The sequence below is a fragment of the Strongyloides ratti genome (genome assembly GCF_001040885.1).
Source record: "Strongyloides ratti genome assembly S_ratti_ED321, chromosome : 2".
In the NCBI taxonomy this organism is placed as follows: domain Eukaryota; kingdom Metazoa; phylum Nematoda; class Chromadorea; order Rhabditida; family Strongyloididae; genus Strongyloides; species Strongyloides ratti.
This window is the reverse complement of record NC_037308.1, coordinates 6,324,349-6,350,819: the sequence shown is the minus strand read 5'-3', so window position 1 is coordinate 6,350,819 and position 26,471 is coordinate 6,324,349. Positions and strand designations below refer to the sequence as shown.

The following is a 26,471-nucleotide window of genomic DNA, read 5'->3' as shown; positions in this document are numbered from 1 at the left end:
GTAAAGTTTGGAAACAAGATCCATTTCATCCATGGAAAGGTGAAGAACAAAATACAGCATATTTTGAAAATTTTATAAAGCGCATTCATGATATCATATCATTAAGAAGTATGCCTAAACAAGTTGAAATATTATTCAAAGATCAAGAAATAAAAAGACAAATTGATAAAATAATTAAAAATATAATGGGAAACAGTAAACCATTAAATTTGAAAGAGTATAGTGAAGACAATTGGAGATCTACATTACAAGAATGTGATGAAGCATTAAAACCAATAATAGAAAAAATATTTCCTGTTCTAAAAAGTAAAATAATGCCAAATAAATTAGATTCAAATTTATTGGTAAATAATCTTATAAAGTATAAAATATTTATAAATAGAAATAGTATTAAAAAAAAACTTGGACCTGAATTAGAATTATTACTTAATAAGTTATTAGATTTAATATCTTTAAAACGAAAAGAATTAATAGAATTTATAGACAAAAAAAATTTTGTTGCTGGTAGATATCTTACAGAAATTGCTACAAAAATTATTTGGGTAAGACAACAAAAAAATCAATCCATTGAAATGAAAAACATTTGTCAAGAGATTATGGGAAATTTAGAAGGATATAAAAATTTTGAACAAACATTAAATGAATATATTAAAGAAGTTGATGAAACTGAAGGAGAATTATTTGATGAATGGTGTAGAAAAATAAGTAATTCAATATCAGATACTTCTCAGTCAATTAATCTTCAGATGACAGGTAGAATAATGGAAATTGAATCTGATAGTGGTAGGATAAATATAACATATTCAGATAATTTGGTAAAACTTCTACGTGAAGTAAGACAACTTTTGAGTATGGGATTAAATATACCTGGAAAAATTTTGAATGTTGTAACAACAGGTGAAAAATTTTATCGTTATGGAATTATTCTTAAACAGGTTGCTCATTTTTATAATACAATAGAAGAACAAATGTTACCATGCCATCAAGCAATGATGTTAGAAGAAGCAATAGCTTTTGAGAAATTAATATTACCAAAAAAAAATAGTACAGAAAAATCAATAGTAGTAACTTGGGATGATCCAAAAAAACTTGAATTATATATAGGTAAACTACAAAAAGCAGCTGAAAAGTTAACTTTACATAATAGAAGATTAAGAAGAGTACATGAAGAGATTATGGAAATAATATGCAAGATGATGGAATCTGATTTATTAAAAAGTGAAGAAAAATGGAAACAATTATTAAATGAAATAAGAAGTAAAATTAATGATGAAAAAAAGTATGTTGGAGATGTAACAAATATAAATCCTTGGAATATACATATTGACAGACAACTATATAAAGCACTTTATCTACAATATTTATGGGGTATAGAATCTTTACAAAAACAAATAAATAAGATTTACATTCAATTAGTCTTCAAAAATAATATTATTCAATTTGTACCAGCATTTGAAGAAACAAAAATGAAATATTACAAAGAATTAAAAAAATTTATTTCATTACCAACAAAATTTAAAGGTGTTCAAATGATTGATGACTTGGAAAATAGACAAAACACTTTATTTAGTAAAATAATGGATCAAAATGGAAAACGATTTTTTTCATTATATGATAAAACAGAGAAACTTTTTGAAAAAGTTAATGATTGTAAAAAACTTTTTGAGGAATGGATTGCCATAACTCGTGTTGATTTAGAAGCTTTAATAGAAGAAAATTTTAAAAAAGCTAGCGACTGGGAAATTCAACTTAAATTATTAAAAACAAAAGGAAAAGAATTAGAAAAAATACCTGATGAAATTAAAATTGATTGTATTCATATTTCAACAGTACTTATTAAAGGATCTATTGATGAACTATTAGGAAGATTATATGATACATTAGTATGGACATTGAAACATTCTGTAACAACAGAAATAAATGAAATAAATCGTTTTATTGATACATCTATAAAAACATTATCTACTAGACCTCAATCTATAGAAGAAATAGCTGAGGCAAATATTGTACATGGGAAGATAGTAAAAACAAGAAAAAATATGAAAAGTCAATTAGAATTAATAGAAGAAAAAAATTCTCTACTTCGTTCAGTTGGAGGTGGAGGTGTTGATCAGTTGTCATCAACAATAATAGAATGGGATAAATTAATAATGATGTTAGATAATCACCAAGACATGATAAAAGATCAAATTGAAAGTATGAAAGAAACTATTGGTGATAGAGTAAAACAATTAAATGAGGAAGGTGAAAAATTATATGCTCGTTGGAGACAATTTAAACCAAAAAATGATATATTTAGTGAGAGTGATGCTGATTTAAAAGAAGCTATTACTTTTATTAAAGAAAAAAGATTACAGTTAAATGAACTTTTAGAAATAAAAGATAAAATTATTCATGATTGTGAACAATTTGGATTAGAAGAAATTTCTTTTCCAATATTAAATTCAATTGATGAAGATATTAAAGAAGCTGAAAGTAATTTCTTTATATTTGAAGAATTTAATGAAGGTTTACAAAAATTTGGAGAAGAAGAATGGATTGTATTTAGAAATAAAACATATTTATTTGAAGAATATATTAATGAATGGGAAAATAAATTAAAAGAACTTCCACCAACACATGCTGGTATAAGGCTTGGAAAAGAAATACAATTATTTCAAGAATTTATTTTAAATTTAAAATATTTACGAGGTGAAATTTTAACTATAGATCACTGGTTAGAAATATTTAGAATATTAAATTTTCCTAAAGGAACATCTTTAGAGAAGTTAAATTTTTATAGTTTAATTAATAGTAAAGATATAATAAATGAAAAAGTTGATGATTTAAGAAATATTAATGCAAGAGCACACGGAGAAGTTACAATGAGAGAGGCTTTACAGGAATTAGAATTATGGAGTGGGCAGGCAGAGTTTGTCTTAACTGATTATAAACATTCTAATAAACAAAATATAAAAATTGTTAAAGAATGGAAAGATTTGGTAAATCAAGTTAAAGACAATTCAGCACTTCTTCAATCACTAAAAGTAAGTCCTTTTTATAAAGATTTTAGTGATAAAACAGTTAGTTGGGAACAAAAATTAGCCTCATTAGATGAATATTTGGGTAGCATGATGGGAATACAAAGGAAATGGATATACTTGGAACCTATATTTGGTCGTGGTTGTCTTCCCTCTGAAGGAAGTAGATTTAACAGAGTAGATATTGAATTTCGTTCTATTCTTAATGATATTGCTAAAGATAGAAGAGTAATATCATTAGTTAATAGGAAAGGATTAAAAAATTCTTTGGATCAAATTATAGATCAATTAAATCGTTGCCAAAAAGCATTAAATCAATTTTTAGAAGAAAAAAGAAATGCCTTTCCACGATTTTATTTTCTTGGTGATGATGATTTATTAGAAATTCTTGGACAAAGTCAAAATCCAAATGTTATACAAAGTCATTTAAAAAAATTATTTCAAGGTATTGATAAAGTTGTCTTCAACCAAAATCAAAGTAAAATTATTGCTATAGTTTCAAGTGATGGTGAAAATGTAGAATTAGAAAAAGATATTGATATTGTTAGTAGTGTAGAAATTTGGCTCACAGAATTGACAAATGAAATGAAAAATACTATAAAAAAGTTAATAGGGAAATGCTTAAATGAAACAAGTTTAGATCCTGGAAAATATCCAAGTCAAGTTTTGTGTCTTTGTGAAGAAATCAGATTTTGTAAAGAAGTTGAAGAACTTCTTAATAATAATTTAGATTTAGTTGATTATCATAAAAAATTAAATGAATTATTAAATCAATTTACAAGTACAAAGGTTGATGACAAAGTTTTAACATTGAAGTTAAAAGCTTTGATACTTGATTTAATTCACCATATTAGTATTGTTGAGTGCTTAATGAAAGATGACAATAAATTAACGATAAATTCTTGGAGTTGGCAAAAACAATTACGTTTTTATTATGAAAAAAATCATGTCATTGTCAAGATGTCTGATGCTTCTTTTGATTATACTTATGAATATCAAGGAAACTATCCAAAACTTGTACATACACCTTTGACTGATAAATGTTATCTTACTTTAACTCAAGCATTATCTATGGGTCTTGGTGGTAATCCTTATGGTCCAGCTGGTACTGGAAAAACAGAATCAGTTAAAGCTTTAGCAGCAGTAATGGGAAGACAAGTTTTGGTTTTTAATTGTGATGAAGGTATTGATATATATTCAATGAGTAGAATTTTTGTTGGGCTTGTTCAATGTGGAGCATGGGGATGTTTTGATGAATTTAATCGTCTTGAGTCTGGTGTTTTGTCAGCTGTCTCAATGTTAATAAGTGCTATCCAAAATTCAATATCAAAAAATATTGGAAAATGTACATTAAATGATAAAACAGTAAATGTAGATAAAAATTCAGCAATTTTTGTTACATTAAATCCTGCTGCAAAAGGATATGGTGGAAGGCAAAAATTACCAGATAATTTAAAATTATTATTTAGACCAGTATTTATGTCTGCTCCTGATAATGAATTAATTGCAGAAACTTTATTATACAGTGATGGATTTAAGGATGCTAAAAATTTAGCTATAAAAATTGTTTCTTTATTTAATGTATGTAAAGAAATGTTAACAATTCAACAACATTATGATTGGGGTTTAAGAGCATTAAAAACAATACTTAAAAGTTGTGGTGATATGCTTAATAGTAAAGTTAATAAAAATGAAATTAATGTTGTAATTGAAGCATTATCTTTAAATACAATGTCAAAGTTAACATATAATGATTGTATTCGTTTTGAGGCACTTCTTAAAGATGTATTTCAAAAAGTTGAAAAAAACCCACATCAATTTATTGAATTAGTTGAACCTTTAAAAAAAGCTGCTGAAAATAAAGGAATTGAATTAAGTGAAAATCAATTTAAAAAAATATTTGAACTTTATGAACAGCTAAGACAGCGAATGGGTGTTGTTATTATTGGTCCAACATGTTCAGGCAAAAGTTTGGTATGGCAAATTTTAAAAGATGCTTTAGTAATAAGTGGAAGAAATATTGATGTTACATGTTTTAATCCAAAATCAATGGAAAGGAATCGTCTTTTAGGATATATGAATCTTGATACACGTGAATGGAATGATGGTGTATTAACTTTTGCTTCCAGGAAAGCTATAAGAAATATAGAAACTGATAATTGGATTGTTTGTGATGGTGAAATCGATCCAGAATGGATTGAAGCATTGAATAGTGTTCTTGATGACAATCGACTTTTAACCATGCCATCTGGAGAAAGAATAAAGTTTGAAAATAATGTTAATTTTATTTTTGAGACAGATGATCTTTCATATGCTTCTCCAGCAACGGTTTCAAGAATGGGTATGATTTTTATTAGTGAAGAAGATGTAGATATAAATTTGGTGATAAAATCATGGATAAATAAATATAAAGAAGATGTTCCTGAAGCAATTGATGATTGGATAAAAGATATACTTTATCCTGCTATTGAATATGTTTTTGCAAAAAAAACTGAATTTTCACCAACAAAAATAAATGTTATTGAGAATGCTTTAAGTTCATTATACAAAGTAAAAACAAGAAATGACTTTATTGTTAGAGTGTTCAGAAGTTTACTAGGATTTGTTCCACAAAAAGATTGGAATGTTTTTAGTGAAAAAGTTTTTTCAGGCATTGGATTTTTAGATTTAAAAAATTCATGGAATGTATGTTATGATGATAGAACTGATTCAATAATTACTTACACAGATGACATAGGTATGGGTATAAAAGAAGATGAATTAAAAAAAGAATTAGAATTTCCTTATATATTAACATCGTATGCACAATCAAGAAAAGATACTATATCTGTTTGGCTTCAAGAAGGAAATCGCCAACCCATCTTAGTATATGGAGCAGATGGTTGTGGAAAAGAATATCTTGTTAAATCATGTCTTGAAAATGATTTAAATAGTTCATTAGTAACTATATATTGTAATGGTCAAACTGAACCAATTCATATTGATAAGATTCTCACTCAACATTCATTACAAGTATCTAGTGTTAATGGAAAAATTTTAAAACCAAAAGATAAAAATAATTTAGTTATTTATATAAAAGGATTAAATTTATCTTCAACTGATAAATATGGAACATCAAGTACAGTTGCATTTTTACAAGGAATCTTAACGTATAATGGTTATTATGATATTAATTGTGACTGGGTTTCACTAGAAAATATTCAATTTATTTTTAGTATAGCAACATTAAAAACAATAGATGGAAATAATCATTTATCAAAAAGATTTTTATCAAAATTACGACTTGTTACAATTGAATACCCCAAAGAAGAAGAATTAGTTACAATATACACAGAATTTTTAAAGCCAATACTTATTTCTTCATTAAAATCACCTTCAAAAATTGAAGCATTATCTAGTTCTATAGTAAGCATTTACCAAAATATTCATGAACATTTTAATCCAGCTCTTTGTACACATTATATTTTTACACCAAAATATATTACAAAATTATGTTTATCATTAATGAGATATAATATAACTGAGGATAACATTAATACACTTATTGGTTCAATTTTATCATACGAATGTCATAAAATTTTTGGTGATCGTCTTATAAACAATGAACATAGGATTGATTTAGATAATATATTATCATCTACATTAGGAAATATTGGACATCAAAATTCATTTTTTATTTCTTCATCAACAACAAATTCTATTCCATCAGTAGGAAGGATGCTTCAAATGATTAGTGAAAAAGATTACAAAGTATTACTAGAAAAAGCTGTAGGAAGATATCAATTTGAAATATCAAATTTTAATCATACACTTCATCAAGAATTTATTTCACTTTCAGCATCAATAGATAGGATATTATCACAACCTGGTGGAAGTTTACTCCTATGTGGTGTTTCAGGTATTGGACGTTGTGAAGCTACTAATATTGTTGGACATATGCAAAAAATGAAAATATTTTCACCGAGAATTACTTCAAATTATGGAATCAAACAATTTTTCAATGATTTAAAAGTTATTATTGGATGGGTTAGTATTGATAATCAACAAGTACTTTTAAGACTTGAAAATCATCAATTAATAAATAATTTTTTTTTGGAAGCTGTCAATTCACTTTTAACATCTGGAACAGTACCTGGTTTATTTAATCAACAAGAATTAGATGGACTTATTAGTCAATTAAATGATTTAGCCTCTCAAGAAGGATATAGAAAAGATTTATATTCATTTTTATCATACAAAGTTAGGCAAAATCTTCATATAGTTGTTATCTTAAACATTGATAATCCTGATTTTGATAAATTATTATCTTCAAATCCAGCTTTATATAAAGAATGTTCTGTTATATGGAAAGAATTTTGGAATGAATCTACATTAAGAATGATTCCATCACTTATGTTAAAAAAAATTAATTTTAATGAAACTATTAATGTTGATAATATTGGTTCAACATTTTTATCTATATTTAATACAATAGATTCTTCTATTCGAACTCCAGCTAATTATACAAAATTTGTTGAAAATTTCGTATATATTTTTAATAAAAAATATGATTTTGTTAATAAAAGATTAAGTCGTTTGAAAGCTGGTATTGAAAAGTTGACAGAAACAAGAGATTCTGTATCGAAACTTCAAAAAGCTGCAGCTTTAAAATCAAAAAAATTAGCTTCAAAACAAAAAGAAGCGGATACTGCACTTGTAGCTATTACACAATCAATGTCTGGTGCTACAGATCAAAAAGCTGATATGGAACAATTAAAAGAAGATGTAGAGAAAGAAAGTATTAGAATTGAAGAACAGAAAAAAATTATTGATAAACAATTATTTGAGGTAGAACCATTATTAAAAGAAGCAAGGAAAGCTGTAAGTGCAATAAAATCTGAAAGTTTAAGTGAAATAAGAAGTTTACGTGCCCCACCTGAAGCAATTAGAGATATTCTTCAGGCAGTTCTTTTATTTATGGGTATAATGGATACAAGTTGGGAAGCAATGAGAAAATTTTTAGGAAAATCTGGTGTAAAAGATGAAATAATAAATTTTGATGCAAGGAAAATTACTACAACTGCAAGTAATAAAGTAAGTAACTTAATGAAACAAAAATCTGCATCATTTGAAGAAAAAAATGCAAAAAGAGCAAGTGTTGCTGCAGCACCATTAGCGTCTTGGGTTAAAGCTAACTTACAGTATGCAGAAATACTTGAAAAAATACAACCTTTAGAAAAAGAAAAGGAAAAATTAATAAAAAATTTACAAAAAAGTAAAAATCAAATGGATAATTTGTCTAAAGGTTTAACAACAATTGATGCAAAAGTAGGGCAATTAAAAGAAAATTTTGAAGAATTAATGAAAGAAGCAACTCAAATAAAAATTGATCTTGAAAAAGAACAATCAATTATTGCAACAGCAGAAACATTAGTAAATAGATTAGAGGGAGAATATAAAAGATGGAATGAACAAAATGAAGTATTACAAAAAGAATTAAATGAACTTGAAAGTAAAAGTATCCTTGCAGCAGGATTTGTTACTTTTATGGGAACATACTCTGAAGATTTACGTTCATCTATGATTGATGAATGGTGTAAAAGTTTAAATATTGAAACTTTTAGTTTATCTAAGTTTTTAGTCTCAGATAATGAAATATTAAATTGGAAACGTAATGAATTACCAATAGATCAATTGTCAATAGAAAATACGGCAATTATTTTTAATGTTGTAGATTATTGTCTTATTATAGATACAACAGGAAGAATACCAGATTTTTTATATAAACAATTACAAGATAATAATGTTGAGGTAATTAAAGCTGGAAGAAGTGATTTTCTTCTTCAAATAGAGCTTGGTGTTCGTTTTGGTAAAACTATTATTGTACATGATGTTGTAGAAATTGAACCTGGAATTGTTGAATTATTAAAAAGAACAATTTCTACACAGGGACCCAGACAAGTTGTCCAAATAGGTAGTAATGATAAAGTTGACTTTAATCCAGCATTTAAATTATTTTTATGTACTAAAAATCCACAAATAAAACTTCCATCATACATTTCTTCAATAGTAACAGAAATTAATTACTCAACAACAAAGAGTGGATTAACAGCTCAGTTACTTTCATTATCAATATCACTTCAAAAACCTGAATTAGATAAAAGATCAAGTGAAATAACTAGTGAAACAGAAAAAATGCAAATAAAACTTCATGAACTTGAAAGTGTTCTTCTTAATGAGTTAGCTAACAGTACTGGAAGTATTATTGAAAATAAACAATTACTTGATTCATTAAATGATTTAAAAGAAAATTCAGAAAAAATTAGTATTGCTTTAGATGAAAGTAGACAATTACAGGAAGAATTAAATAAAGAAAGAAATGTTTATTTAGAATTGGCAAATAAATCTTCAGCTTTATATTTTGCTATAAAAGATCTTCATAGACAAAATAATATGTATAATTTTGGTGTTAATACAATAATAAAATTATTTAAAAAAGTTATCATTGAAAATGGTAAGGATGAAATTAATGGAAAATTAGAAAATTTATATAAAATATTAAGACAAAGAGTTTTTATTTATGTTAGTAGAGGTTTATTTAAAGCTAATAGATTAATGTATACAATTAATTTTATTCATAAAACAAAACCTGAATTATTTCAAAAAAATGAATGGAATTTTTTTATTGGTACATTAGAAGAAAATGAAGAAAGTAGTAATAAACATTCATTAAATATTTCATGGTTACCTGAAGATAGATATTCTTCTGTTAGAAAACTAGAACAATTTCTTCCAAAAATGTATAGTTTATTAAAGTTATCTGATCAAGGAACATGGAATGATTTTTCAAGAACAATAAATGCTGAAAAAAATATACCATCTTCTATTGAATCATCATTATCATTATTTCAAAAAGTTATTTTAATTCAAACTATTAGACCTGATAGATTACATACAGCTCTCAATAATTTTGCCTGTGAAGCATTAGGAATTGATACTATAAATCCTCCACCATTAAATTTAAAAGAAATATTCGAAGTAGATTCAAATGAAATTGATCCTATACTTATTTTAACAGGTCCTGGAGCAGATCCATCACAAGATTTAGAAGAATTAGCTTCACAAATTATAGGTTTAGAGAAATATATTCAAATATCTATGGGACAAGGTCAACAAGAAATAGCTATAAAAAGTTTAGGAAAAGCTTGTGAAGAGGGATTATGGTTATGTATAAAAAATATTCATTTAATTCCACAATTTTTAATACAACTTCAAAAAGAATTAGCAATGATTACTCAAAGAAGTAGTTTATTTAGATTATGGATAACATCAGAATGTGATGAATCATTTCCAGCAACACTTGTACAAGATTCTTTAAAAATTACTTTTGAATCACCACCAGGTTTAGATAATAATATAAATAGAACATATACAGGTTGGATACAGGGATTATCTTCAAATGAATATATTTTTGATACTGTCAAACAACAGGCACTTTTTATGATATCATATATTCATGGTCTTCTTCAGGAAAGGAGAACATTTATTCCTCAGGGATGGGGTAATTTTTATGAATTTTCTAATGGAGATTTAAGAGCAGGAAAAAATATTGTTGAAAAGATGTCATTTAATGACAAAGATGACATAGATTGGAAAACTTTTAAAGGTTTAATAAGTTTAGTTGTTTATGGAGGAAGAATTTTAAATGTTCTTGATAATAAAATTTTATTAGCATATTTAGATAAATACTTAAATAGTAATTATATTAATGGAACTGAAAAAGGAGAACTTTTTAAAAATGTTAAAATGCCAGCATATAATAATATATGCCAATATAAAGAATGGATTAAAAAAAATCTTAGAAATGAAAGTGAAATACAATTAATAATGTTAGGTTTACCATTAAATATATTATCTTCATGGGAGATAACAGAAAGTAAGGAAACTTTAAAACAGTTAAAGTCACTTGAATTATCAACAGTTAATTTTGATACTTTTAATAGAAGTATATGGAGTGAAAATTTAAAACCAATTCTTCATTTATGGAAATCATTAAATTCAAATGAAAGCTTTCATAATGCAAATATTCCAGAAGTAGAACCAAATGATAATCCAATTATTGAAACAATACAATCTGAATTCTCATTTGCTTTGACACTTCTTCAACAGATTCATTCAGATCTTTCAATTATTAGTAAATCTGTCAAAGGAACTTTACCAATTGATAATAAAATAAAAAAATTATGTATTACTCTTATGACATTACAAGTTCCAATTTCTTGGAGTGGTAAATGGGATGGTCCTCAAGATTTATTACAGTACATGAAAGCAGTTGTTGGAAAAACAAAATCAGCTAGAAATTTAGTTAATACGATATCAACAATAACTGTTAATAATTTATCTTTTGACTTATCTGATTGGTTAAGACCATCAAGATGTTTAAATGCTTTAAGACAATTAACAGCAAGGAGGAGTAATATAAGTTTAGATCAATTAAAATTAGCTACTAGTTGGAAAAATTCATTAGTAAAAAGTGAATATATTGCTGAAATAAAAGGCCTTCAAATAGAGGGAGCTTTGTTTAATGGAGAAAAATTAACAGAAACTTTGTCAAATTCTCCTCCTGTTAATAATGTTCCAACATTATTTGTTGCATGGATTCAAATAACATCACCTGATGTATATGATGAAAAAAATAGTATTGATGCTCCATTATATGAAAATAATTCAAGAGAAAATTTGGTAACAACTGTTCAATTACCTTTTGATAATGAAAATGACAAAATAAAATGGATGTTAATAAATGTAGCATTGTTTCTAAGAGAAAATACTTTTTAATGATTATCATATATTATAATTTTTAAATTTTTTTCAAAATAAAATATTATAGTTGATAAACATATATAAAAGTGATATATAAAATTTTTAATATATTTATAATAAGATTCGGTATAATCATAACAATTTTTATTATTGAAATATAAGTTTTAAAATAAATATCAATGCAAAGTAAATAGATTTATACTGTATTAATAGATGTTAGATAAATCTAATATATATAAGACATTGCTATTTATATAATTTAAAATATTTTAATTTTAAAATATTGATATACTTTTATAATATGATTATATACTGTATTAACATTAATTTAAATAATATGTTTTAATAAAAAACTTTAATAATTAAATAATAAAGTATTGTCATTTATTATTGATTCATATTAAATAAAATTAAATTTATTATATTTAAATTTTTCTAATGTTTAAAGGTACAAGAAACATTTCCATCTTCATCATTTTCTTTTGAAATTAATTTAGGATTTATATTACAAAGTGAACTTAAATTTCCTCTATCATCAATATTTGTAAAATATTTTTTTCGTTTAACATCTTTTATTTTATTTATTGTTAAATTTTTTACAGAACTTGATAATTTATTTTCATTAACATAATTTTTAAAGATATTTGTTAATTCTTTAAAATCTGGTCTAATTGTTGGATCAGCTTTAAATATCCTACTAACAATATCTAAAACAAATTTTGGTGTTCCTGATGGCATATCCCATAATTTAATTTTTCTAATTAATGTAGCCATTTTTTTTGGTTCCATATCAGGCCAAGGTTTATTTCCATAAGAATATATTTCAAAAAGAACAACAGCAAAACTCCAAACATCACTTTTTTCTGAATAAACAGGATTATGAACAAGAGTTTCTGGAGCCATCCATGCAAGTGGAATTTTTTGACTCCAAAAACTTTCATATTTTAATTCTGTACTCATTTTACTAAGACCAAAATCAGAAATTTTAATAATACCATCTTGAGATATTAAACAATTCCTTGCTGCAAGATCACGATGTATAATTTCTTTGGAATGAAGAAAGGTACAACCTCTACAAATTTCATAAGCATATAAAATTTTTTCTAAATTACAAATATTATTTTCTTCTCTTTTTAAATGTGAACTTAATGCACCACCAGGACAAAATTCCATGACAAGAATAACTGGTGGTTTATCACAAGCAATACCATAAAAATGTACAATATTATCATGAACAAGAAAAGACATTATTTTAGCTTCTTTTAATAAGTCATCTTTTGCATTTTTAATATTAACCTTATCAGATGCATCTGTAATGGCTACTTTTATTGCAACATCTATTATTTGATTACCATTATTTGTAAATGTTCCTTTATAAACAATAGCAAAATTTCCTCTTCCAATTTCACAATTTTTCATATCATAATCAATTTGAGTTTTTTTTATAAGCCATACTGGTTTACTAATTGGATTTTTTAGTATAACTCTTCCAGGTAATATTTTATCTCTATAATTTTCTACCAAATCAACTATATTTGTGAAATATTTTACATTTTTTGTTTTTAATAGTATATTTAAATAGAATCCTTTTATATTACATACACCTACTGTATAATTAAACAATTTTGATTTTGGACCACGAGCTGTAATGACAAGCTCATAAAGTCCTCTAGTGTCTGTAACTCTAACTAACCAGTCACCTTCATTTTTAACTAAGTTTTGAATATCAGATCTTGGTCTCATTGCATGAAACCAATCTTGTTCCTCTATATTTTTATTATTACCACCATTATAAACAGGAAGTTTCATTGATGATTTGACAGTTTCTAAATCTTTATCAAAATCTTTTTTATTAATTGTTTTAACCATATTTATTTTTAAAAAAAAAACAATGTTTAAAAATTCAATAGGATAATACTATTAATTTTATTATTCATTGTAAACAATTAATTAAATATTGACAAAATATGAATCTAAAAAAAAATTTATAATTAAAATTTACAAATTTATTTATAAAAAAAATTACTTTTATTAAATATTATTGTTATATGATTTAAACATTTTATATATAATATTAAACAATCATTTAAAATTATAGTACAAAAGTTCTAAATAATTTTTAACAAATTTTTATTATAAAAAATCACTATAAACTTATATAAATATTAATTTTTTTTGGTAAATTTTATGTAAATTTTAAAAATTACAATTTTTATAACTTTTTTAAACTTCTAACAATAAATGTTATTGTGATTAATATATTATCAAAATATTTTTATTTTAAAGTAAAGGTTAATATACATTTTGTTTACAGGTTAAGAATATATATAAAATAAAAATATTTTTATTATTATTATGTTTTTATTAAAAAAATAATTTATTTAATAATTATATTAAATTTTTAAAAACATTTGTATGTATAAAAAGTTTTTTGTTAAAAATGTTAACTTGATACCAACTTCAATCTTTGTAAATATTTTATCAATTTTATAGATATAAAAGATGATTACTGATATATTATATAATTATTTAATATTTTAGATTCTTTCTGAAATCTAATTAATTTTCTATATTTAGAAATAAAAAAGTTTCAACACGATATTAGTGTTGGAAAAATGCACTAAAAAACTTCTTTATTATTATTTGTTTAACATCCTTATCTTATCATCAATTTTATGATCATACCATTTTTTTGGTAGATTATTTTAAACTACCATTAAAAGTAATTTTTATTTTTTTTAGGTTATCATGACAATTTTTTCTAATGTTACTGATGATGTTATCAATAAGGCTAAAAAACAATTTATTATAACTAATGATACCTCAAGAAATAGATTAGATTTTTCAAAAATTTCCCCATTTGACAAGTTGAAGACTTTTCCACCCGTTGAGATTGGCTTAAAAGCTATTGCAGATGGAGAGGTTGCTTTGATGGTATTATCAGGAGGGCAGGGTACAAGACTTGGTATACCACATGCTAAGGGTGTTATTGATCTAAATCTTAACTTGACTCAAGGATATGATAGTACTTTATCAATTTTTGCTAAAAGATTACATAGTTTACAAGAATGGTGTAAAGATTCATTTAATTTAAAAAAATCTCCAGAAATTCCTGTTATTCTTATGACTTCTTCATATACTGATAAAGAGATTAAAGATTTTGTTAATGATCATATTGTAAACGGGAAAATTTTAAAAGCAAATCAAATTATTGTTGAACAACAAAATAATATCCCATGTATAGATTTGAATGGTGAGGTAATCATGAAATCTTCAAACGAGGTACAATTATCTCCTGATGGAAATGGTGGTTTTTTGGATTGTTTAAAAAAATGTGATAGTTTTTTGAAGGAAAAAGGTGTCAAATATTTACATGTTATTGCTGTTGATAATTGTCTTTCCAAAGTTTGTGATCCCATAGCAATAGGAAGTATGATTGAAGAGAAGGCTGATGTTTTAAATAAAGTAGTTAAGAGACGATCTGCCACAGAAAGTTGTGGTATTATGGTTAAAATAAATAATGATGATGGAGGTTATGCTTCAAAAATTATTGAATACTCAGAAATGCCAAAAGAATTAGGGCAAGCTGTTTTGGAAGATGGTGAATTAAAATTTCAATCCGCCAACATTTGTTCACATTACTTTAATGTTGAGTGGCTTAGAAGTTTATATGATAATAATGTTGAATTACCATATCATAGGGCTTTAAAAAAAATACCATATTATGATAATGAAAAGAAAATGATGGTAGAGGTTGACAAACCAAATGGAATAAAATTAGAAAAGTTTATCTTTGATGTTTTTGATTTTGCTAGGTAAATTTCTTCTATTAAATATTTTTAAAAAAAATTATATTTTTAGAAAAGTTGTCATGTTTGAGGTACCAAGAAATGAGGAATTTGCTCCAATTAAGAATGCTGATAATGTCGGGATTGACTGTATAAAAACTTCCAAAGATGCTCTTGGTAATTTAGTTAAACTTTGGATGGAAAAGAATGGTCTACAAGACGTTTATTCTAAATGGTTAAAAATACACAATATTGACATGTTTTTCTTAGATCCAATGTTAACTTATGATGGAGAGGGTAAAATATTTAAAGCTTTAAAAGAAGTCTTTGAAAAGGATACTGTAAAACCTAATGAGTTAAACCACCATTTTCTTTCTTCAATGGCACTTGCAAACAATATTTAAATATTTTATATCATTTATAGCAATACAAAGATTTCTATAAAATATTTATTTGATAAAATAAACATTTTGACTTTGATTTTTTTTTAACATTTTTTAAATTACAATTTTTTTTATTCCATCTGTTTTATAAATATCTAGAATAAAATTTAAATTATCCAGATAAATATAAAAAAAAAGTGATGAAACATTCTTGTACAAAATATAGGTATGTAGTTTTGTATAAAAAATGTAATAGTACATTAACTATTAAAAATGTAATTTAAAATTCCATATAATATTAGTGACCAAAACAGCATGTTTTGAGTTTTGTAAATTTCAGAAATAAATATTGTTTAATTACTTGAATACAATTTTTATATCTTTTTAAATAAAATTATCCTATAAAAATAAAAATTTCATAATATTATGATTTAGTTTCCTTCACAAAACACAAATTTCTTTAAGTTTTTTTCTTCAAAAATTGTAATAATAAATCATCCAATTTCCATATATCAAAAAAATGAACTTGATGGTGACTTTCAACAAAATTATCACTTATATCAAATATTGTAGACAATAATAGATAAAGATTTCCTATTCTTTCAGCACCTTGAATTTGTGACTTCCCTATTTTTATATAATAATCATGTAATAATATAGTTAAATTTTCTGATTCACGTTGCATTGCTGCTCTTCCTTCTTGACTTACATCATGTTTTGATCCTTCTAATGAAGCTATAGCTTTTAAAGCACAAAATTCATCATGAGTAATTTCCATATCAATCATTGATTGCATTATTTCAGTTTTAACTCGTTGTAATAATGGCCAATATATATATTTTTTGTTAGCTCCTGTAATGTGTTTCTCATCACCCCAACCTGATGAATCAGAAGAAATTGTTGAAACAAATCCACCATTTGGAAGTACAAATTTAGTCATATCACCAATTTGACATGATATAAATGATGGATCAAGAACAGTATGATAAAGAACACATTTTCTTAAGAATGTTGTTTGATCAACAAATGATAAATGTGAAAAAAATTCCCAACCACGCATCCATTCATAGATAAAAAGAATATGAATTCTAATAGATTTAGTAAATTGTCTAAAATTTAATGGTTTGATATCATCTTTAGTAAATGGTCCTCTTGAATAAAGTCCAAATAAAGAACTAACTGGTTTTTCACAAAATAATATTCTCCTTCTTTCATTTATTCTTTTTTCTTCCTCAATAAGATATTCTAAAACATTAACTTTTGTTTTTAATTTAAAAAGTTTATCAGAAAGATAAAGTGAACTTTTTGAGATATCATTAGATATTTGCGATTTTTCATATAAATTGCTAATATTTTTTATATTATTAAATGTATTTACAATACTATTTTTATTATAATTTTCCTCACTATCTAATATTATATCTTTTTTAACATTCTTTTGATATTTATATTTATCAGATGATTGTAAATGTTTTATATCTATACCTAAACTTTGTCCAAATCTTTTATTTCTTTTAAGACCTGAAATTGTAAAATAATTTCTACCATTATTTGAACTTTGTTGTCCAGCTTTAACAGCACTTGCCACCATACCAGCTTCAATACATTTTTTTATTCTACATGCTCGACAATTTTTTGTTTGTTCTAATATTATAATAATGATAAGAAAAAAAAAATAAAAAATTTAATAACTTACTAAAACTTATTTTACATTCATTTTTTCCATTAATACATTGAAAATTTTTTTTTAATGCAACATTTCTTCTAAAAGCAGCAGCACAAGCTAAAAATAATAAATAGATAAAAAATAAGATACATTACCTGAACAACTTTGTGCATTAAAATGAAAACCAGATGCATGAGCTCCACATATTTTACATGCATATTTTTCTATATGTTGAACATTATTTGTTGTTAAATCAGTAGGAAGATATTCAACAATATCCATTATAAATTTTTTTGTTAATAATTTTTTCTTTTAAATACTATAATCACGCTATCATAAGGTAATCGAAATTATATATTTGTATATTTATATATGCATATATATTTTATTAACTTCTTATCAATAAAGGTGATTTGATAACAAGTTTTAGAATTTAATGTGTGGGCAATAAATCAATTCATTATAAAAAAATTATTTCGAAGAATAAGTCTCTAAAATTTAATTATTTCTCATTAAATTCCATTAAATATTTTAATGGCTATTATTACTACAATTATATTAAACAATTAGTAATCAAAAATTAAATATTTTAGTTTAATACAATATATTCTTTTAATTGAAAACTAAAAAAGTCAATAATATTTTTCAGCAATTTCAATTTTCATTTCTGGTATGTAATATCTTAATTTTTTAAGAATCCATCCATCTAATTCATCCATATTTTTTACTGTTACAACTTTATTTATAACTGGTTGATTTGATATTAAATTACTATAACAAGAATCAACTTTAATTCTATTAAAACTTAATGTATCCCAAACAATATTCATTTCAACAGAAGGTCTTGTTGATAATAAAAATACATTAGATTCTCGAAAACATATTGAACCATTTATACATTTGAAACGTCTTGCATATATATATACATCTTCTTCAATAACTTTATACAATATAGATGAAACCTCTTTATGACTTCTAATAATATGATGATGCATAAGAAATAAAACAAGTGGAAAATTAATATATGGATAATATAATGGATATCCATAAATTATTATTGGTGAAGGAATAGAAAATATTAGATGAATAAATGTAGTCTAAAAAAAAGTTTTTTTTTTAATTATAATATTATTTTTATTTTACTTACTAAAATAATAGATCCATAAATGAATAAAGCTATAAGACTAGTATATAATTGAAACCAATGTGAATAATATCTATTTTTAAGACAATATGATATATTTTTAACAAGATTGATAAATCCACTAATATATGAATACATAACAAAAATAAATGCTATTGATAAAATGTATAAAAATAAAAATTCTCCTCCATATTGAACGGCAAATGTATGACATAATTGATAACAAATATATGGTGTTGCTAACATTGAACCCATATGAAGACAAGGAAAATCTTGTCTCATATAACAAGAATTCATTGTTTTAAATAACATTACTTCATAGTAATATGAAATAATTCTAACTAAATTAAATACACCAAATGTAATTAATGCTACTTTATAATTAAAACATGAACTTGATTCAATTTCATTATCTGTAATATCTTCAAAATCTAATGGTTTTTTAATAAATGATCTAAAAAAAAATATATATATATAAATTATTGAAAATATTAAACATACTCATTTTTTCCTTGACAACTTAATATTATCAAATTTTTTGTATATTTATACATGATACTTGGAAAAAAAATTAACAAAAAAATACACATAATATTTGCCAATTTTACAAATATACTTAAACATTTTATTAATTTTGTCATTTTTTTATAAAATAACTAAAAATAAAAAGTTTTAAAATTATTAAAAATATATTTAATACTAAACAATTTATCTAAAATTTAATGATAAAAAGCATCGATTATATTAAAAGATGAAAACTACCATAGTTTAAATTAAATATTCTTTAAGAAAAAAAAAAGAAAGATATCAATTATAAACATATCTTTTATGCATTTCAAAACACTCCATCATCTAAAATTTATAAAAGTTTTAATAATTAGTAAAAATATATCTATATAATAGTTTATTAAACTAATATAAAAACTAAATAAACATCAAGAAATTAATTATTAATTTTAAATTAGACAATACATAAGAATAAAATACTAAGAATTGTAAATTTAAATAATGCATTGAAAGAGAAATTGTAGATAATGTGATAATGTTTAGTTATTCATTAAATACTTTTTATAAATTGTATTCATCTAAGCTTAAATTTGAAAAATAAAAAATTGCTTAATAAATATTAAATATAATAAAATATTACAAGTTTTTTTTATTGATAAATTATTAAATATTTAGTTACAATTTTAAAAAATGTTATCAATTTATATAAAAAATATAAACAATAAAATATCCCTTTGTTATATAAAAACTTTTTTTCAAATACATTTATATTATCATTTTAAAGTATTTTTTTTAATTTAAGTAAAAAATATTTCATGCTTATTAATAATTTATACTTTTTTTTTATCTAATTTTAAAATATGAATTTTATTAAAACTTTATTAAATACATTTTAAATTTAAACAATATATGTATAAAAATATAAGTTTTTACATATATATCATATAAAATATTCAAAATTTAGGTTAATGAAAATTAATAAAAATATAATGATAAAATTTTGTTATAAATATTTTGCTATTGTATTATGACAATAGCAGATGAAAGAGCAATCCTATCTCAACCTTGGTATCATGGTTTTCTTCCACGCGAAGATATGGCAATAATGTTGAAACAAGTTGGTGATTTTTTGGTACGCCTTTCTGAACCTATTGCTGGTCAGCAACGTGCTAATATACTATCAGTCATGATTCGCCAAGATCCTCCAGACATAAAACATTATGTCATCAAAAAGACATCACATGGAAAATATGTTATTGAAAAATATTCTTTTGATTCTATAATAGAATTAATTGATCATCATATGAAAACTAAAGAATCAATTACTAATAATAGTAATGTTACTATTGAAAGACCAATTTCAAAAAAAATTTGGGAATTATCTCATGATACTATTGTTACAACAAAAAAACTTGGTGAAGGAGCATTTGGAGAGGTTTGTCTTGGTACATGGTCAGCTAGAAACAATCAACAAATTAAGGTTGCTGTTAAAGTTGCAAAATTAGAAAAATTAACAAAAGAACAGGTAAAAGAAATTATGAAAGAAGCTCGTTTAATGAGAAAATTTGATCATCCAAATGTTATTAGGATGTATGGAGTTGCTGCAGGAATGGAACCTCTTATGATTGTAATGGAATTGGCAAGTGATGGTGCTTTAGATAAATATTTACAAAAACATGATTTAACACCATCAGAAAAATTAAGATTATGTGGTGGGGCAGCTTATGGATTAGAATATTTACATAATCTTAATTGTATTCATAGAGATATTGCTGCAAGAAATTGTTTATATGGAGAAGGAAATGTAAAAATTGCTGATTTTGGATTAACTGTTGAAGGTTATTACTATAAAATGGATGGTTCACAAAAAGTTCCATTACGTTGGTTATCTCCAGAAACTGTAAAAGGATATTTTTATACATCAAAATCAGATGTTTTTGCATTTGGAATTATGTGTTGGGAGATTTTTCAAAATGGAATTGAACCATATCCAGGAATGTCACCAGCTGAAGCTGCTATAAAAGTTGCAAAAGAAGGATACAGAATGCCATTACCTGATTTTATTCATCCAGACTTTAGAATAATGATTCAAAATAAATTATGGGCTGAGATTGATCATGAAAGATGTACAATGACAGAAGTTGCTAATTTATTAGAAAGACTTAATGGGACATCAAGACCAAAAGCAGGACCAGGATTAGATATTGATCACGATGATCATCGTAGATCAGTTCAACCAGTAACACCACATTCTAAAATAAAAGCACCTAAAAATCGTATGGGTTACTAAAGACTGTTAATAGATATCAATAACATAACTATTAAATCAAATATATAATTTTTATTACTATTTTAACGTCATAATCTTTTTAATGAAACAGTCTTTCATAAAACACTTTCTATTTATACAATTTTTTATTATATATATTTGATTATTAAAAAATTTAAAAAAAAAGAGTTTTAAAGTTTATGATTAAGTTAATTTTTATATAAAAATCTAAGTTACTTTATATATTTATTATCATTGTACAAAAAACTAAAGCTGAATAAATTGTTATATAATAATTTAAAATTTTTATCATTATTTAGTTTCAAATTCCAAATATTTTTATAGAAAAGTTTAATTTACTATTAGTTATAGTTATATAATTAGAAATTTACCGAAATCTTACAACGAATAAACATTAACTTATTAATATACACTATACCAACGTTATAAAAAGAATTTGAAAAATTAATTTTATTGTAAATTATATCTCTTTATCACTACTTTTATTATATTTAATTAATTTCTTATTATATTTTTTCAGAAAAATGGATGAAGAACCAACTGAATTTTTTCCCTACATTCGTGAACCTGCCTTAAAATATTTACCCGAAAACTTTAAAATTAAGGAAGATAAGATTCTTGATGAGTTACGTAATATAAAGTCTACAGAAGATAGAGAAACATTTTGTGCTGATTATGTCAAATTTTACAATTCATCCATTGATTTAAGAAAAGCCTTATCAAAGGTAGCTGGATTATCTAGTCGTATTGAACTGGATTCAGTTGAATTTTATCATGCAAAGACAATATCTACTTTTAGAGAATTGTTAAAAGCTATTAAATCTAAATTTACAAATATGTTTAGTGAAATTTGTTCTGCCACTTTCCAACATAAATACTCTTTAATTGATATTGCTGATGATGATATCAGAATGGAATTAGTTAATCGTCTTCTTAGTGCATCAAAAAAGGCTAGATATCAGTTAAATGTTGATGAACAAAGAATAAAAAATAAAATTCAATGTAGAAGTAATTTGTTAGATTTAAATGTAGTAGTGGGTTCAAAAAACAAACGTACTAGAGTTGATGATATTACTTTAACTATTGCTGCACCAAATAAAAAAATTAGAAAAATAGATCCTGCAATTAATTTGTTAACAGTTTCTCATAAACCTCAGGATGATTTTAAAGATTGTATTATTAATGATGATGCTCCATTTATTAGTAAATTAAAAGTCAAACATAATGCTAAAGTAGAATGGAAGGGTTATGCTAATGATGACAATGAAATTGATAAACATCCATATATCTATGAATTAAGGTCATTAGAAATTAGTGAAGATTTATTAAAAGAACAGGCAGTTGTACCTGTAAAATCTTTATCAGATACACCATTATTATTTGTTAATACAACTGAAGGTTTAGAAAATATTATTCAATATTTAAAAACACAAAAAGAATTTGCTGTAGATCTTGAGCATCACAGTCTTCATTCTTTTTTAGGAATTACTTGCCTTATTCAAATTTCAACATATGAAAGAGATATTATCATTGATCCATTTCCTATATGGAGAGATATGTGGAAATTAAATGATCCATTTAGTGATCCTAATATTTTAAAAATTTTCCATGGAGCAAAATTTGATATTATATGGTTACAGAGAGATTTTGGAATATATGTTGTTAATATGTTAGATACTCAATGTGTAATGAAAGTTTTAAACATAACACCATTAGGCTTAGCAAGTTTAATTTACTGTTATTTTTCTGTTGAATTAGATAAAAAATATCAGTTAGCTGATTGGAGATATCGTCCATTAACATATGAAATGATACAATACGCTAGATCAGATACTCATTATTTATTGGGAGCAAAAGCTTTTATTGTTAATCATTGTTTAAGATCAGGAAATAGAAATCATAACTTAATAAGAGTAGCTTTTGAAGAAAGTACACTTTTGTGTATGAATCATTTTGAACAACCTAGACTTGAAATTGAAGTATATGGGTCATTTAAAAAACGTTTTGAATTATTTTCACCTCTTCAAAAATTAGTTTTTCGACGCCTTTACAGATGGAGAGATGAAATGGCAAGAATGGAAGATGAATCTTTAGAATATATTATGACAGAAAATGCCTTATATTCAATTGTTGAATGTCATCCTATTGATGTTCAAAGTCTTTTATGTACTTGTGTACCTACTCCACCTTACTTACTTAAACATGCTAATGAAATTAGTTCAATGTTATATAAAATGAGAGAGTATTCTTTAGATGAATGTGAAAAATATTTAGAAGAAGAGGAAAAAAATTTTATTGGTTCTAGTGGTCGAAATATTGTTTTTAATACATTAGATATCAATGAAATGAGAATGCATGCAATGTTTGACAAAATGGATTATTCTTCAGAATATAATATGAATAAAATTTCAAAAACAATTTGTTTGGATGAACGCCTTGCAAATTTACCTTCTTTTGAATGTTCAATTACAACAGGTACTAATTTGTACCAAGACTTTAAGAAACGTATTTATAATGAGGGAAAAGAAGCAGTTATTAAAGCACCATTTTATTTAAAAAATCGTCTTGAATATGTCATACCAAAGAAAGTTGAAAATAGAATTTCTGAGGTTCATAAAGAACATCAAGATTGGATAACACCTTATGAGAAATATTGTATGGGTATAAAACTTCTTAAAGAATTAAAACCTGATAGTGAACCTTCTAGAGATGTAAGAATTGCTGAAGAAAAGATGAAATCAGCAAAAAGTTGGGCGGAGTTATAAAATCATTAGTATTTTATTTTTAAAGTTTTTTACTGTATTTAAATTGCACTTGTTTTTTTTTATAAAATAGTATAAAATGTTATAATTAAAATTTCCCACACTTTTAATGACTTAATCAATGTTAGTTTAATGATAAAAAATCAATTTATTAGAACTATCTAATTTTTTTGGTTGGTCTTGTAGCGAATTTTTATGGTTGGGAAGTGTGTCTCACTTCTTATCATATGTAAAAAGAAGAAATAGTAAAGATAAGTAGATTTTTTTCTATCGACTCTCTTTTATTACTCTAATTTAAAGAATATTTTTTAGCCTATTATTTTTTTATTATACTAATTATTAATATAAATTTAAATAGTAAATTTTTAAAAAAGAAGTGGAAATTTTATTGCGACGGTGTACAAAATTTAATTTATGGTTGATATATTATCAAAAATAAAGCAAATATTTATTTGATGCTATATTTTTAGTCTTTACTATATTTTTAACCTAATATCAATATTTATTAAAATTATTTTTATATTATTTATTTTTTTTTATATTATATTATATTTCTTTTTTTTTAATTTTATTATACAATATAAATAATATATTTTTTTATATTTTCAAGGTTTTATAATGGTGGAAGAAGATGAATATGAATCATTACCAAATGTATATCCACTATCAGTACACTTATTTGCTGGAGCAATGGCAGGAATGGCAGAACATTGTGTAATGTTACCATTAGATTCTGTAAAAACTAGATTACAATCATTATGTCCTTGTCCAGAAGCTAAATGTCCTACACCTATACATGGAGTTGCTTCAATTATAAAAAGAGAAGGTTGGCTACGACCATTAAGAGGTGTCTCTGCTGTTGCAGCTGGATCTATTCCTGCTCATGCTTTATATTTTAGTGTTTATGAAAAATCAAAACATTTTTTTACACGAATAACTAATAATAGTAACACTTTAAGTTATGGAATTTCTGCTGTTTTTGCTACATTAATTCACGATGCTGTAATGAATCCTGCAGAAGTTGTCAAACAACGATTACAGATGATTGGAAGTCCATATGGTGGTTCTTTAGAGTGTGTGCGGTGTATTTATAAAGCAGAAGGATTAAAAGCATTTTACAAATCTTATACAACACAATTAATTATGAATATACCTTTTCAAACAGTTCATTTTGTGGCATATGAAAAATGTCAATCTATTCTTAATAGAGAAAAAGTTTATGATCCATTATCGCACTCTGTATCTGGTGCTATTTCTGGTGGGTTAGCTGCTGCGATAACAAATCCATTAGATTGTATAAAGACTGTTTTAAATACACAACAACATCCTGAATGTCAATTTAGAAATGGAAATGTACTACTGTTGAAGACTGGAGGTTATAGAGGTATAACGGATGTAATAAGTTCAATATTTTATACTCGAGGATTAGGTGGATTTTTTAATGGTTTTCAAGCTCGTGTATTATATCAAATGCCCGCAACAGCATTAAGTTGGTCTGTCTACGAATTATTTAAATATTCATTAGGAAATAAGGAGTAAATTCATTTGTTACATAATTACTTATGATCGTAATTAAAATGGTTGATTTTAATATAAATAGTGATTTTTTTTAGTGTATTTATTTATTAAAAATTGGTAATTCCAATATTTTAAATTATTTAAAATTTTTTTTACTATTTGTATTTTGTTATTTTTAAGAACATCATGTCTAATGATTACTCATTCAGTCATTCTAAAACTAATATAATTATTCTTAGTGGTGGAATGATTGCTTTAGGTGCAGTTATTGGTTATATTTTTGGTACTTGTACTAACAAATCTAGTATTATTAATCATTCAATTAAAAAAAAAACTGACAAAGTTGTAGATATTATTGATATTGAAGATTTAAAAATTAAAAATACATTATGTAGATGTTGGAAAAGTAAAGATGTAAGTTATATTATTAATAATTTTTTTATAATTTATTTTAGTTTCCTTATTGTGATGGTTCACATAATAAGCATAATTCTGATAGTAAAGATAATTTAGGACCTATTATTATAAAAGAAAAATAATTATAAGATTAATAATTTTAGAATATTTCCAATAAACAAATTTACCTACCTA

The 26,471-nt window shown here is 24.4% G+C and overlaps 9 protein-coding genes across 9 annotated transcripts; 6 read left to right on the top strand and 3 right to left on the bottom strand.

Annotated features, from left to right (window-relative positions):
* Positions 1-6,524: 6,524 nt before the first annotated feature.
* SRAE_2000202000 (Dynein heavy chain domain and Dynein heavy chain, P-loop containing D4 domain and Dynein heavy chain, coiled coil stalk domain and P-loop containing nucleoside triphosphate hydrolase domain-containing protein) lies at positions 6,525-11,837 on the top strand (the record flags this gene model as incomplete). Its single annotated transcript, XM_024653040.1, has 1 exon — positions 6,525-11,837. One exon carries the CDS (start codon positions 6,525-6,527, stop codon positions 11,835-11,837), a length of 5,313 nt encoding a protein of 1,770 aa, XP_024506556.1.
* Positions 11,838-12,257: 420 nt separating this feature from the next.
* Positions 12,258-13,691, bottom strand: SRAE_2000201900 (Tyrosine-protein kinase Fps85D; the record flags this gene model as incomplete). The annotated part of the gene is made up of 1 exon (XM_024653039.1): positions 12,258-13,691. One exon carries the CDS (start codon positions 13,689-13,691, stop codon positions 12,258-12,260), a length of 1,434 nt encoding a protein of 477 aa, XP_024506555.1.
* An 879-nt stretch (positions 13,692-14,570) lies between these two features.
* SRAE_2000201800 (Mummy) lies at positions 14,571-16,014 on the top strand (the record flags this gene model as incomplete). Its single annotated transcript, XM_024653038.1, has 2 exons — positions 14,571-15,637; positions 15,684-16,014. The coding sequence occupies 2 exons, from the start codon at positions 14,571-14,573 to the stop codon at positions 16,012-16,014; spliced, it is 1,398 nt and encodes a 465-aa protein (XP_024506554.1).
* A 439-nt stretch (positions 16,015-16,453) lies between these two features.
* Positions 16,454-17,941, bottom strand: SRAE_2000201700 (Nuclear hormone receptor, ligand-binding, core domain and Zinc finger, nuclear hormone receptor-type domain and Nuclear hormone receptor, ligand-binding domain and Zinc finger, NHR/GATA-type domain-containing protein; the record flags this gene model as incomplete). The annotated part of the gene is made up of 3 exons (XM_024653037.1): positions 16,454-17,637; positions 17,690-17,776; positions 17,815-17,941. The coding sequence occupies 3 exons, from the start codon at positions 17,939-17,941 to the stop codon at positions 16,454-16,456; spliced, it is 1,398 nt and encodes a 465-aa protein (XP_024506553.1).
* Positions 17,942-18,291: 350 nt separating this feature from the next.
* Positions 18,292-19,357, bottom strand: SRAE_2000201600 (Hypothetical protein; the record flags this gene model as incomplete). The annotated part of the gene is made up of 3 exons (XM_024653036.1): positions 18,292-18,756; positions 18,807-19,257; positions 19,305-19,357. 3 exons carry the CDS (start codon positions 19,355-19,357, stop codon positions 18,292-18,294), a joined length of 969 nt encoding a protein of 322 aa, XP_024506552.1.
* Positions 19,358-20,337: 980 nt separating this feature from the next.
* On the top strand, positions 20,338-21,600 carry SRAE_2000201500 (Tyrosine-protein kinase Fps85D; the record flags this gene model as incomplete). The annotated part of the gene is made up of 1 exon (XM_024653035.1): positions 20,338-21,600. The coding sequence occupies one exon, from the start codon at positions 20,338-20,340 to the stop codon at positions 21,598-21,600; it is 1,263 nt and encodes a 420-aa protein (XP_024506551.1).
* A 524-nt stretch (positions 21,601-22,124) lies between these two features.
* On the top strand, positions 22,125-24,365 carry SRAE_2000201400 (Exosome component 10; the record flags this gene model as incomplete). Its single annotated transcript, XM_024653034.1, has 1 exon — positions 22,125-24,365. One exon carries the CDS (start codon positions 22,125-22,127, stop codon positions 24,363-24,365), a length of 2,241 nt encoding a protein of 746 aa, XP_024506550.1.
* A 615-nt stretch (positions 24,366-24,980) lies between these two features.
* On the top strand, positions 24,981-25,901 carry SRAE_2000201300 (Mitoferrin; the record flags this gene model as incomplete). Its single annotated transcript, XM_024653033.1, has 1 exon — positions 24,981-25,901. The coding sequence occupies one exon, from the start codon at positions 24,981-24,983 to the stop codon at positions 25,899-25,901; it is 921 nt and encodes a 306-aa protein (XP_024506549.1).
* Positions 25,902-26,066: 165 nt separating this feature from the next.
* SRAE_2000201200 (Iron sulphur-containing domain, CDGSH-type, subfamily and Iron sulphur-containing domain, CDGSH-type-containing protein) lies at positions 26,067-26,419 on the top strand (the record flags this gene model as incomplete). Its single annotated transcript, XM_024653032.1, has 2 exons — positions 26,067-26,294; positions 26,336-26,419. The coding sequence occupies 2 exons, from the start codon at positions 26,067-26,069 to the stop codon at positions 26,417-26,419; spliced, it is 312 nt and encodes a 103-aa protein (XP_024506548.1).
* Between the last annotated feature and the right edge of the window lie 52 nt (positions 26,420-26,471).